Source organism: Zonotrichia albicollis, chromosome 30 (assembly GCF_047830755.1).
Source record: "Zonotrichia albicollis isolate bZonAlb1 chromosome 30, bZonAlb1.hap1, whole genome shotgun sequence".
NCBI lineage: Eukaryota > Metazoa > Chordata > Aves > Passeriformes > Passerellidae > Zonotrichia > Zonotrichia albicollis.
In genome coordinates, this window is record NC_133848.1 from 4,006,094 (window position 1) to 4,019,750 (window position 13,657).

Genomic DNA, 13,657 nt, shown 5'->3' on the forward strand with positions numbered 1-13,657 from the left:
ATTTTTATGGGATTTTTTAAAAATTGATTTTTATGGGATTTTTCAAGTGGATTTTTTTAAAATGGGTTTTAATGGGATTTTTTTATAAATCGATTTTTAGTGGGATTTTTTTATAAATCGGTTTTTAATGGGATTTTTTTAATGGATTTTAATGGGATTTTTTAAAATGGATTTTTATGGGATTTTTAAAAAAAATGGATATTTAAAATGTATTTTTATGGGATTTTTTAAATGGATTTTTATGGGATTTTTTAAAATGGATTTTTAATGGAATTTTTAAAAATGGATTTTTTAAAATTTGATTTTTATGGGATTTTTTCAATGGATTTTAATGGGATTTTTTTATAATGGATTTTTAAAATCGATTTTTATGGGATTTTTTAAAACGGATTTTAATGGGATTTTTTAAATGGATTTTTATGGCATTTTTTAAATGGATTTTTACGGGATTTTTTAAAATGGATTTTAATGGGATTTTTTCAATGGATTTTTATGGGATTTTTTTAAAACGGATTTTAATGGGATTTTTTAAATGGATTTTTTAAAATGGATTTTAATGGGATTTTTTTAAAATGGATTTTAATGGGATTTTTAAAATTGATTTTTACGGGATTTTGTAAAATGGATTTTTAATGGGATTTTTTTAAAATTTGATTTTAATGGGATTTTTTAAAATGGATTTTTTTAAATTGACTTTTATGGGATTTTTTTAAATTGACTTTTATGGGATTTTTTAAAATTGATTTTTATGGGATTTTTAAAAATAGATTTTTATGGGATTTTTTGAGTGGATTTTTTTAAAATGGGTTTTTTATGGGATTTTTTAAAATTGATTTTTAATGGAATTTTAAAAAATGGATTTTTTAAAATTTGATTTTAATGGGATTTTTTTATAAATCGGTTTTTAATGGGATTTTTTTAATGGATTTTAATGGGATTTTTTAAAATGGATTTTTATGGGATTTTTTAAAAAAAATGGATATTTAAAATGTATTTTTATGGGATTTTTAAAATGGATTTTAATGGGGTTTTTTAATGGGATTTTTTTAAATTGACTTTTATGGGATTTTTAAAATTGATTTTTATGGGATTTTTAAGTGGATTTTTTTAAAATGGATTTTTAATGGGATTCTTTAAAATGGATTTTTAATGGAATTTTTAAAAATGGATTTTTTAAAATTTGATTTTTATGGGATTTTTTCAATGGATTTTAATGAGATTTTTTTATAAATCAATTTTTAATAGGATTTTTTTATAAACCAATTTTTAATAGGATTTTTTTATAAACCAATTTTCAATATAATTTTTTAGAACCGCCCCATACCTGATGTAGATGTACATGGGCTCGAAGGCCTCCCTGCCCGAGGCCGGCTCGATGCACCCCGAGCCCTTTCCCCGCAGGAACACCTTGGCGCCGGTTTCCAGCTGGATGTGCTGCAGGTACGAGCAGCCCGGCCCCTCCACCTTCTCCTTGACACCGAACGTGGGCACCGCGTGCTCCAAGCCCACAAACAGCTTGTCCTGCACGTAATGCAGCTGCAAAAATATTTTAATATTTTATTTTAATTTCACTGAGGGCAGACAGAAGGGGTCAGTGTCAGATGGAAAAATTGCCTTATATTTCAAATTAAACATCTACTGCAGGCTTTTATCAGCACACAGCTTGTCCTGCACGTAATGCAGCTGCAAAAAATATTTTAATATTTTATTTTAATTTAAATTACATTAAATTAAAATAAATGTCTGAGCACAGACAGAAGGGGTCAGTGTCAGATGGAAAAATTGCCTTATATTTCAAATTAAACACCTGCTGGTGTTGTGTAATTTATTCTAATTTCACTGAGGGCAGCAGAAGGATTCAGTGTCAGATACAAAAATATCAGTTCAAAAGTAAAAATTGATTTCTATTTCAATGTAAACACTTTGTGCAGGCCTGTATCAGCAGACAACTTGTCCTGCACATAATGCATCTGGAAATTAACAGCAAAATTTTAATATTTTATTCCAATTTCACTGAGGGCAGACAGAAGGGGTCAGTGTCAAATGGAAAAATTGCCTTATATTTCAAATTAAACATCTACTGCAGGCTTTTATCAGCACACAGCTTGTCCTGCACGTAATGCAGCTGCAAAAAACAGCAACATTTTAATATTTAATTTAATTTAAATTAAATTAAAATAAATGTCTGAGGGCAGACAGAAGGGGTCAGTGTCAGATGGAAAAATTGCCTTATATTTCAAATTAAACACCTATTGCAGGCTTTTATCAGCAAACAACTTGTCCTGCACGTAATGCAGCTGCAAAAAACAGCAACATTTTAATATTTTATTTAATTTAAATTAATTAAATTAAAATAAATGTCTGAGGGCAGACAGAAGGGGTCGGTGTCAGATGGAAAAATTGCCTTATATTTCAAATTAAACATCTACTGCAGGCTTTTATCAGCACACAGCTTGTCCTGCACGTAATGCAGCTGCAAAAAAGATTTTGATATTTTAATTTAATTTCACTGAGGGCAGACAGAAGGGGTCAGTGTCAAATGTAAAAATTGCCTTATATTTCAAATTAAACATCTACTGCAGGGTTTTATCTGCAAACAACTTGTCCTGGACATAATGCATGTGGAAATGAACAGCAAAATTTTAATATTTTACTCTAATTTCACTGAGGGCAGACAGAAGGAGTCAGTGTCAGATGGAAAAATTGCCTTATATTTCAAATTAAACACCTATTGCAGGCTTTTATATTTTAATATTTTATTTTAATTTCACTGAGGGCAAACATCTCACTGCTGGGACAGCAGAAGAGTTCAGTGTCAGATACAAAAAATAAGTTCAGAAGTAAAAATTGACTTATATTTCAAATTAAACATCTACTGCAGGATTTTACCTGCAAACAACTTGTGCTGGACATAATGCATCTGTAAATTAACAGCAAAAGCTTTAATTTTTAATTTTAATTTTACTGAGGGCAGACGTCTCACTGCTGGGGCAGCAGAAGGATTCAGTGTCAGATACAAAAATATCAGTAAAAATTGATTTCTATTTCAATGTAAACACTGAAATAAGTAAAAATTGATTTCTATTTCAATGTAAACACCTTCTGCTGGCTTTTCTCAGCACACAACTTGTCCTGGACATAATGCATGAGGAAATGAACAGCAAAATTTTAATTTTTCATTTTAATTTCACTGAGGACAGACAGAAGAGTTCAGTGTCAGATACAAAAATATCAGTTCAGAAGCAAAAGTTGATTTCTATTTCAAATTAAACACCTGCTGCAGGTTTTTACCTGCAAACAACTTGTGCTGGACATAATGCATCTGTAAATTAACAGCAAAAGCTTTCATTTTTAATTTTAATTTTCATTTTAATTTCACTGAGGGCAGACATCTCACTGCTGGGGCAGCAGAAGGGTTCAGTGGCAGATACAAAAATATCAGTAAAAATTGATTTCTATTTCAATGTAAACACCTTCTGCTGGCTTTTCTCAGCACACAACTTGTCCTGCACATAATACATCTGCAAGTGAACAGCAAAATTTTAATTTTCATTTGAATTTCAGTGAGGACAACCAGAATATTCCATTTTCATTTCCCATCAGTGTGGGATGGCGCAGTGAGCCCTGGGTTTGCTGCAGGCAGGGCTGCTCTCTCCATCCCTTTGCTTTTAGGAGGCCGCTGGCTCCTGAGTCTCCCTCTCCAGACTCAGCCTTGCCAGCCCTCCACACCTCACACCACAAGCTCAGGGTGATTTTTTTTGGGGTGATTTTTCAGCTTTTATATTGTGATTTTTTTTTTTTTTTAATAAATAACACGTGATACGTTTGCTTTATAAAAGGGAAATGTTGTAAGAAGAAATAAGCAATAAAATTCACTCACCCCTGACTGGAAGGGAGGTTTCTGGCCCACAGCTGGGGTGATCTGGGCGATGGGGGCTGGCTGGTGATACACAGTGACTGTGGCCCCGTTGAAGGTGGGGCTGGAGCCCGTGGCTGCCTTCACCACGCCGTTGGTGATGATCTCTTTGATCCTGTTAACGGCTCCTGGGGGAGAGAACACAAAACTCATTCTGTTGGTGATGATCTCTTTGATTCTGTTAACAGCTCCTGGGGCAGAGAACACAAAACTCATTCTGTTGGTGATGATCTCCTTGATCCTGTTCACAGCTCCTGGGGCAGAGAACACAAAACTCATTCTGATTGAGCAGCTCCTGGGTGTCCCTGAGGATCCCAGTCTGATCCAGTCTATCCCTGAGTGTCCCTATCTGTCCCAGTGTGTTTCTGAGTCTCCCAGTCTGTCCCTGGGTGTCCCAGTCTGTCCCTGGATGTCTCTGATTGTCTCTGAGTGTCCCTGTCTGTCCCTGGGTGTTCCCAGGTGTCCCAGTGTGTTTCTGAGTGTCCCTGGGTGTCCCAGTCTGACCCTGTCTGTCCCTGGGTGTTCCCAGGTGTCCCTGGGTGTTCCCAGGTGTCCCAGTCTGTCCCTGGGTGTTCCCAGGTGTCCCTGGGTGTCTCTGAGTGTCCCTGGGTGTTCCCAGGTGTCCCTGGGTGTCTCTGGGTGCTCCTGGTTGTACCCAGGTGTCCCTGTGGGTGTCCCTGGCAGTCTCTGAGTGTCCCCAGGTGTCCCTGGCTGTCCCTGGGTGTTCCTGAGTGTCCCAGTCTGTTCCTGAGTGTCCCTGGGTGTTTCTGGGCATCCCTGAGAGTCACTGAGTGTCCCCAGGTGTCCCTGAGTGTGCTCAGGTGTCCCTGTCTATTCCAGTCTGCCTGTCCCTGTGTGTCCCAGTCTGTCCCAATCTGACCCAGCATGTCCATGAGTGTCCCAGTCTACCCTTGTCTGTCTGTCCCAGTGTCTGTCCCTGTGTCTGTCCCAGTCTGTCCCAGTGTCTGTCCCAGTCTGTCCCAGTCCGTCCCAGTGAGCAGAGGTCAGGGCAGCCCCAGGCTCTGCTCCAGGCCCAGCAATGGCCCCAGAGCCACGGGCAGGGCCTGAGCCCAGGAGCTGCCCCTGCCCAGGAGGCAGAACTGCTGCCCTGGGCAGTGCCAGCCCTGAGCAGAGCCCAGAGAGGCTGTGGGGGCTCCGTGCCTGGGGACCCCAGACCCACCTGGAGCAGCCCTGAGCCCTGGGGTGTCCCTGTTTGGGGACCCCAGACCCACCTGGAGCAGCCCTGAGCCCTGGGGTGTCCCTGTTTGGGGACCCCAGACCCACCTGGAGCAGCCCTGAGCCCTGGGGTGTCCCTGTTTAGGGACCCCAGACCCACCTGGAGCAGCCCTGAGCCCTGGGGTGTCCCTGTTTGGGGACCCCAGACCCACCTGGAGCAGCCCTGAGCCCTGGGGTGTCCCTGTTTGGGGACCCCAGACCCACCTGGAGCAGCCCTGAGCCCTGGGGTGTCCCTGTTTGGGGACCCCAGACCCACCTGGGGCAGCCCTGAGCCCTGGGGTGTCCCTGTTTGGGGACCCCAGACCCACCTGGCCCCATCCTGAGCCCTGGGGTGTCCCTGCCTGGGTACCCCAGACCCACCTGGCCCCATCCTGAGCCCTGGGGTGTCCCTGTTTGGGGACCCCAGACCCACCTGGAGCAGCCCTGAGCCCTGGGGTGTCCCTGCCTGAGCAGGGTGGTGGCACCAGATGTGCCCCTCGTGGTCCCTCCTGACAGATCTGTCTCACCCCTGCTCCCATGGATCTGGGTGTGTTATCAGTGAGATAAGAGCTGTACCTGCTCACTCCCCCCATCTTCTTGTAATCTACCCAAAATTTTCATTTCCTGGTGAATGCAGTCTGTGGCACCTCAGGGATTTGTGAGCAGAGATCTCAGTGTGTGAATGGAATCTGTTATCACCACCAAAGTGTTTATAGCCCAAATCCAACCCTTCATCACAAACAGGGAGAGAAAAACCAGAATATTTTGTACTTGTAATCTACCCAAAATTTTCATTTCCTGGTGAATGCAGTCTGTGGCACCTCAGGGATTTGTGAGCAGAGATCTCAGTGTGTGAATGCAATCTGTTATCACCACCAAGGTGTTTATAACCCAAATCCAACCCTTGATCACAAACAGGGAGAGAAAAACCAGAATATTTTGTACTCACTGTCAACCAACTCCCGTGTCTGGCCCTGAACATGAAGATACAAAGGACGATCTCTGCAAGGAAAAAGTCAAATATTCAATTAAACCCACAGAAAACACAATAATAATGAACCAAATCTAATTATATTACCAGAAAGTCTTCCATAAAAATCTGAAATGCCCTCCAGATAACAGAACACAAATTCCTTGAGTATCACAGTGCTCAGGAAGAAAAGCTCTGCACTGAAAATCTGATTGAGGAGTTGATGATGATTCAGAAAATTACAGCACTGAAAACTTTAATTAGTTTATCCATAAATGGGTCACTAAATAAAAGCAGCAAGAAATTTGTGTTTGGGAAGTTGTAGTGTTCTGTGGGGAGAAGTTGAAGTGCTCAGGAAGAAAAGCTCTGCACTGAAAATCTGATTGAGGAGTTGATGATGATTCAGAAAATTACAACACTGAAAACTTTAATTGGCTTGCCCATAAATGGGTCACTAAATAAAAGCAGCAAATAATTTGCATTTCTTGGGAAGTTGTAGTGTTCTGTGGGGAAAAGTTGAGCACAGTGTGATCTGGGGTGGTTATTTCAGCCCAGCACCATCAGAATCACAAATTTATAGGAAAACCAACTAAATAAAACCTCAGAACTTTGTCACCTCAGAGAAAAGAGGCAGAATCTCCAAAATTAAAAAAAAAATACAAACCCAGGTCCCACTTTGGCTTTCTCTTCTGCAGTCATGAACCTCCCTCGAGTGGAGACAGCTGCTCCACTCAGGCGGCTGATCTGCAAAAAATGCACAAAAAGCAGTGAAACACCTGCCAACAACAAACCAGGCACACACAGAAAGCCAAAACATAACCAATGTTCTTGTAAAAAAACCCAGAAAATGTTAATAAAGTGCTGGCTCTGGTCATAAGGATGCCTTGTGAAGGCTGATTTAGAGCAGAGTTAATTAATAAAGTAGGGATTTATTAAAATGCCTCAATAGATGCACCTTGAGAAGCACCAGAGCCCAGCCAGGTGTGGAAAGCCAAGATGAATAAAATGGTCACAAAAGTGGATCACTGGTCATGGGGTCTCAAACTTTTATAAGTTTTGTCTATACTATATTGGAGTTAATTGTCTAATTACAGCTCCAGCCCACAAATTCCCATTTTTCTTGTTTTTCCCTCCTCAGCCCACGGGGTTTGTGCTCTTGGGGCTGAGATTGGGATCATTTGTCCTTGGTGCCAGCTGGAGCAGGAACTGTTTTGTGTCCCTGCCCTGATAGGAGCCCAGACCCACACACTAAAACAGCACAGAGCTGAAAAACATAAAAACTAAACCCAACAATTTACTGAACAAACCAACAAACCCTTTGGAAACACGAGTTTCCTAGAAAGAAAGCAGCCCTGAGCAGAGTTCACTGCAGGTTTATCTCATTTATCTGCTCAGGAACAAGGTGAAAGGTGGCCAGGGTTATGTAAGCCCAGAGCTCCCGGCCAAGGCAGCACAGCTGCTGGGGGAGGGGGTTGGGGTGAGGGATTTGGGGTGAGGGATATTTTGGGGTGAGGGATATTTTGGGGTGAGGGATATTTTGGGGTGAGGGGTTTGGGGTGAAGGATTTTGGAGTGAGGGATTTTGGGGTGTGGGGGTTGGGGTGAGGGATATTTTGGGGTGAGGGGGTTTGGGGTGAAGGTGATTTGGGTGAAGGGGATTGGGGTGAGGGGTTAGGGATATTTTGGGGTGAGGGATATTTTGGGGTGAGGGGTTTTTTGAGGTGAGGGATATTTTGGGGTGAGGGATATTTTGGGGTGAGGGATATTTTGGGGTAAAGGGTTTTTTGAGGTGAGGGGTTTGGGGTGAAGGGGTTTGGGGTGAAGGATTTTGAGGTGAGGGATTTTGGGGTGAGGGGTTTGGGGTGAGGGGTTTTGGGGTCAGGGGTTTTGGGGTCAGGGATTTTGGGGTGAGGGATATTTTGGGGTGAGGGGGTTTGGGGTGAGGGGGTTTGGGGTGAGGGGTTTGGGGTGAAGGGGATTGGGGTGAAGGGGATTGGGGTGAAGGGGCTTGGGGTGAAGGATTTTGGGGTCAGGGAGATTTTGGGGTCAGGGAGATTTTGGGGTCAGGGAGATTTTGGGGTCCCCGTGAGGAAGGGAGGAAATGATGAATCTTACTCCATGTTCTTAGAAGGCTAATTTATTATCTTATACTATATTATATTAATTATATTATGTTATATTAGATTATAGTATAGTATAAATATAATATTATATATTGTATTGTATACTATACCACATTATATATGATATTACATAAAATATAATATATTAGACTATATTATACATTGTATACTATACTATATAGTATATATATATATTAAATGTAGTATATATACTATATATACTATACAACACACAATATATATAACATACATTGTATATATGTAATATAGATATATTATAGTATATAATATCATATAATACTATACTACATTATACTATATTATATATTATAGTATACAACACGATATTATATATTGTATTGTATACTATACCACATTATATATGATATTACATAAAATATAATATATTAGACTATATTATAGATTGTATACTATACTATATAGTATATATATATTAAATGTAGTATATATACTGTATATACTATACAACACACAATATATATAACATATATTGTATATATATAATATAGATATATTACAATATATAATATCATATAATACTATACTACATTATACTATATTATATATTATAGTATACAACACGATATTATATATTGTATTGTATACTACACCACATTATATATTATATAGCACATAATATATTATATTTTACTATACATTATATACAATATATTATATAGCATATAATATATTATATGTTGTATACAATATATTACTATATATTATATTATAGTTTTATATTATAGTTTATATTACAATATTGTATTGTATATTGTATTGTATACTGTATTGTATACTATACCACACTATATTATATATTATCTTATATATCATATACGTTATATTACATTATACTAGATTATAGAGATAATCTAGTATATCTCTAGATTAGATATCTCTAGATATAGATTATATTATACATTATATACTATACAATATTATATATTATATTACCTAACATTATATATTTTATCATCTTATATATTATATTAGACGTATTATATTATATATGATATTGTATATATTATATTATATTATATATCATATATTATTATGTATTATTCTATTATATTATATTATATTACAACATCTTATATTAGATCATATTCTATTACATCATATTATACCATATTATTATTATATTATACTATATCATACCACACCATATTTTATTCTATTCTAACTATACTAAAGACTAGAGAAAGCACACAGACAGAAGGCTAAAAGATAATAATGAAAAACTCCTGACTCTCTCCTCAGAGCCCCAACACTGACCATGACTGGTCATTAAATAAAACCAATTCACCTGTCGGATAAACAACCTCCAACCCCAACACTGACCATGACTGGTCATTAAATAAAACCAATTCACCTGTCGGATAAACAACCTCCAACCCCAACACTGACCATGACTGGTCATTAAATAAAACCAATTCACCTGTTGGATAAACAACCTCCAACCCCAACACTGACCATGACTGGTCATTAAATAAAACCAATTCACCTGTCGGATAAACAACCTCCAACCCCAACACTGACCATGACTGGTCATTAAATAAAACCAATAAACAATTCACCTGCTGGATAAACAACCTCCAACCCCAACACTGACCATGACTGGTCATTAAATAAAACCAATTCACCTGTCGGATAAACAATCTCCAACCCCAACACTGACCATGACTGGTCATTAAATAAAAACAATTCACCTGCTGGATAAACAATCTCCAACCCCAACACTGACCATGACTGGTCATTAAATAAAAACAATTCACCTGTCGGATAAACAACCTCCAACCCCAACACTGACCATGACTGGTCATTAAATAAAAACAATTCACCTGTCGGATAAACAATCTCCAACCCCAACACTGACCATGACTGGTCATTAAATAAAACCAATAAACAATTCACCTGCTGGATAAACAACCTCCAACCCCAACACTGACCATGACTGGTCATTAAATAAAAACACTTCACCTGTCGGATAAACAACCTCCAACCCCAACACTGACCATGACTGGTCATTAAATAAAACCAATTCACCTGTTGGATAAACAACCTCCAACCCCAACACTGACCATGACTGGTCATTAAATAAAACCAATAAACAATTCACCTGTTGGATAAACAATCTCCAACCCCAACACTGACCATGACCGGTCATTAAATAAAACCAATTCACCTGTCGGATAAACAATCTCCAACCCCAACACTGACCATGACCGGTCATTAAATAAAACCAATTCACCTGCTGGATAAACAACCTCCAACTCCAACACTGACCATGACCGGTCATTAAATAAAACCAATTCACCTGCTGGATAAACAACCTCCAACCACACTCCAAAGCAGCAAAACAGGAAAAATAAATGAGATCCTTTTGTTTTCCTTTTTCTCTCTGAGAGAACTCCTGGGCAAAGAGGATTTTCCAGCAAACACAAAAGTGCCCCTGGGGTGTGGGACGTACCTCGTCCTGGGTCTGGCCCCGGGTCAGCAGGTTCCTGCACGTCAGGGGCACATCGTTGATCTCCACCTCGGCCACCACAAGGTCATCTTTGCTTTTACTCGTGGCTGGACCTTTGCCCAGAGCCTGCAGCTTCAAAGGGAAGCAGTTGCAAAAGTGGAAAAAAAGCACAAATTTTAGGGGGGAACGTCCTTCTTGTTCACCCATTTTAATTGCTGAAGGTAAATCTTTACAGGTTGCACATTGAAAAAATCTTTATAGATTGCATATTGAAAAAATCCTCACAGATTGCACAGGAAAGCACATTGGAATTGCTGCTGGATCTGCCCAAATAAATCCAGATAAAAACTGGATTTATCTTCACCCATATATATTCATAGAATATATGGTTCACCCCTTTTAGTTGTTAAAGGTAAATCTTTACAGGTTGCACATTGAAAAAATCCTCACAGATTGCACAGGAAAGCACATTGGAATTTCTGCTGGATCTGCTTCCTCACAGCCCAAATAAACACACTGAGTTTATCTTCACACATTAATAGAATAATGTAAATTATTTAAAGATTTATCTTCAGCACATATTAACAGAATAACATCCTTCTTGTTCACCCCTTTTAATTGCTGAAGGTAAATCTTTACAGGTTGCACATTGAAAAAATCCTCACAGACTGCACAGGAAAGCACATTTGGAATTTCTGCTGCATCTGCTTCCTCACAGCCCAAATAAACACACTGAGTTTATCTTCACACATTAATAGAATAATGTAAATTATTTAAAGATTTATCTTCAGCACATATTAACAGAATAACATCCTTCTTGTTCACCCCTTTCAGTTATTAAAGGTAAATCTTTACAGATTCCACATTGAAAAAATTCTCACAGATTGCACAGGAAAGCACATTGGAATTTCTGCTGGATCTGCCCAAATAAATCCAGATAAAACCTGGATTTATCTTCAGCACATATTCATAGAATAACATCCTTCTTGTTCACACCTTTTAGTTGTTAAAGGCAAAATCTTTACAGGTTGCACATTGAAAAAATTTTTATAGATTGCATATTGAAAAAATCCTCACAGATTGCACAGGAAAGCACATTGGAATTGCTGCTGGATCTGCCCAAATAAATCCAGATAAAAACTGGATTTATCCTCAGCACATATTATTAAATAACATCCTTCTTGTTCATCCCTTTCAGTTGTTAAAGGTAAATCTTTACAGGTTGCACATTGAAAAAATCCTCACAGATTGCACAGGAAAGCACATTGGAATTGCTGCTGGATCTTTCCAAATAAATCCAGATAAAAACTGGATTTATCTTCAGCACATATTCATAGAATAACATCTAAAAAATTGATTTTTTATGGGATTGTTCACCCCTTTCAGTTGTTGAAGGCAAAATCTTTATAGGTTGCACATTGAAAAAATTCTCACAGATTGCACAGGAAAGCACATTGGAATTATTGCTGGATCTGCCCAAATAAATCCAGATAAAAACTAGATTTATCTTCACCACATATTATTAAATAACATCCTTCTTGTTCACCCCTTTTAGTTGTTAAAGGTAAATCTTTACAGGTTGCACGTTGAAAAAATTCTCACAGATTGCACAGAAAGCACATTGGAATTATTGCTGGATCTGCCCAAATAAATCCAGATCACGCTGTGGCTCCATGAAATTTGAAACAGCTTCTAAACTTGGCTCCAGCACAGGCAGCAGAGCAAGACAAGGCTGTGCCTGGAAGCCTGAAATTCCACTTTATTTAGAATAAAAAACTCAGATTATTTAAGAGGAACACTGCAGTCCAGCTGCCTGAGCTCATCAGGGTCAGCCAAGCTCAGGGCAGGGCTCAGCAAAAGCTGAATAAGCTGGTTAGGACTTGGAATTACAGCTCATGCTGTAATTTCTTCAGGCACTAAAATAATTTGGTGCCAAATTTTAAAGCAGTTGTTTCACGCTGAGTTTTTCCATCTGCTCTGCCCTCTGCAAAAATCCTCGTGGCTCCCTCACGACTCAGAATATTCTACGTTTTTGAGGAAAAAAATAACTTTTTCACCTCCCTACAGGTGGCTTTGGTAAAATCTGATCTCACAGCCACGCACTGCTTTTTGTTAGGATGGAAAAATATTTTTTAAATGATTTGTGACTATTTTAATGGCAATTTGCTGAACCACCCCCGCGCCCACCCACCCACCTTGTCCGCCGTGCTGGGCGCCGGCTTCAGCTTCCCTTTAGCCATCAGCATCGCGTTGATCTTCGCCGCCACGGCCGCGGCCGCATCCAGCGCTCCCGAGGGCGCCGCCGAGCTCTCGGACCCGGCCACGGCGGCGCCGCCATCGCCGCCCCCACCGGGGAACGGCCGCCCGGGCAGCGGCGCCGTACCGGGGAGGAGGAAATTAGGAGCCGGGCCGGGCTGATCCCACTTGCTGCGGCGCCTGGAAAAGACAGAGGCAGCGTGAGGCGCTGCTCCGAGCGGCACCGGAGCCGCCCGAGCCGCCATGGCCGCGCCTCACCCGCCCGCGGCCCCCGCGTCCCGCTGCGCTCCGCCGCCCGCCGACATGGCCGCCACGGCTGCCGGGCGTCACTTCCGGCTCCGCGCCCGCCGCGCGTCGCCGCTTCCGCTCGTTGCCATGGAGACGGCGCGGCTACTTCCGGTCGCTGCCATGGGCACGGACATGGCGCCGCAGGCCGGGGGTTGTGAGGGGGGAAGGAGCACAAAGATCACCCAGATCGGCCCCGCTGTTGGTTCCATGTGTGTTATACCAAAGATTGTGTCATTTCCCCAAAATTAAGCCTAAAAATTGTGAAATACAAGTCTGTGTTTCGTATCAGGTACATACAGGCAACGTGTGTATTCATGATTGTGATATGTGTGGAGACCGACCATGGGACAGTTATAATTCTAATAAATAACTGAGGAAAGTAAAGCATGGAAGAAGGCCTTT

General features: G+C 40.2%; 1 protein-coding gene and 1 non-coding gene across 9 annotated transcripts in view; both read right to left on the reverse strand.

Moving 5' to 3' along the window:
• Nucleotides 1-13,330, reverse strand: part of KHDC4 (KH domain containing 4, pre-mRNA splicing factor) — a 30,884-nt gene extending 17,554 nt beyond the window's left edge. For 5 of the 8 annotated variants that reach the window (XR_012577325.1, XM_074529257.1, XM_074529256.1 and 2 more), the window contains exons 1-7: nt 13,226-13,330; nt 12,907-13,147; nt 10,715-10,843; nt 6,766-6,845; nt 6,081-6,133; nt 3,881-4,107; nt 1,325-1,536 (exon numbers count right to left, since the gene is read on the reverse strand). Coding sequence is in view for 7 of the 8 variants with exons in the window: in XM_074529257.1 (XP_074385358.1) it covers nt 1,325-1,536; nt 3,881-4,107; nt 6,081-6,133; nt 6,766-6,845; nt 10,715-10,843; nt 12,907-13,147; nt 13,226-13,272 (989 nt within the window). In the remaining variant the exon portion in view is untranslated. The remainder of the gene's footprint in view (nt 1-1,324; nt 1,537-3,880; nt 4,108-6,080; nt 6,134-6,765; nt 6,846-10,714; nt 10,844-12,906; nt 13,148-13,225) is intronic. The other 3 variants (XM_074529261.1, XM_074529260.1, XM_074529258.1) reach the window with 2 other exon arrangements.
• LOC141725719 (small Cajal body-specific RNA 4) lies at nt 3,601-3,728 on the reverse strand. The gene has a single exon (XR_012577421.1).
• Nucleotides 13,331-13,657: the final 327 nt, after the last annotated feature.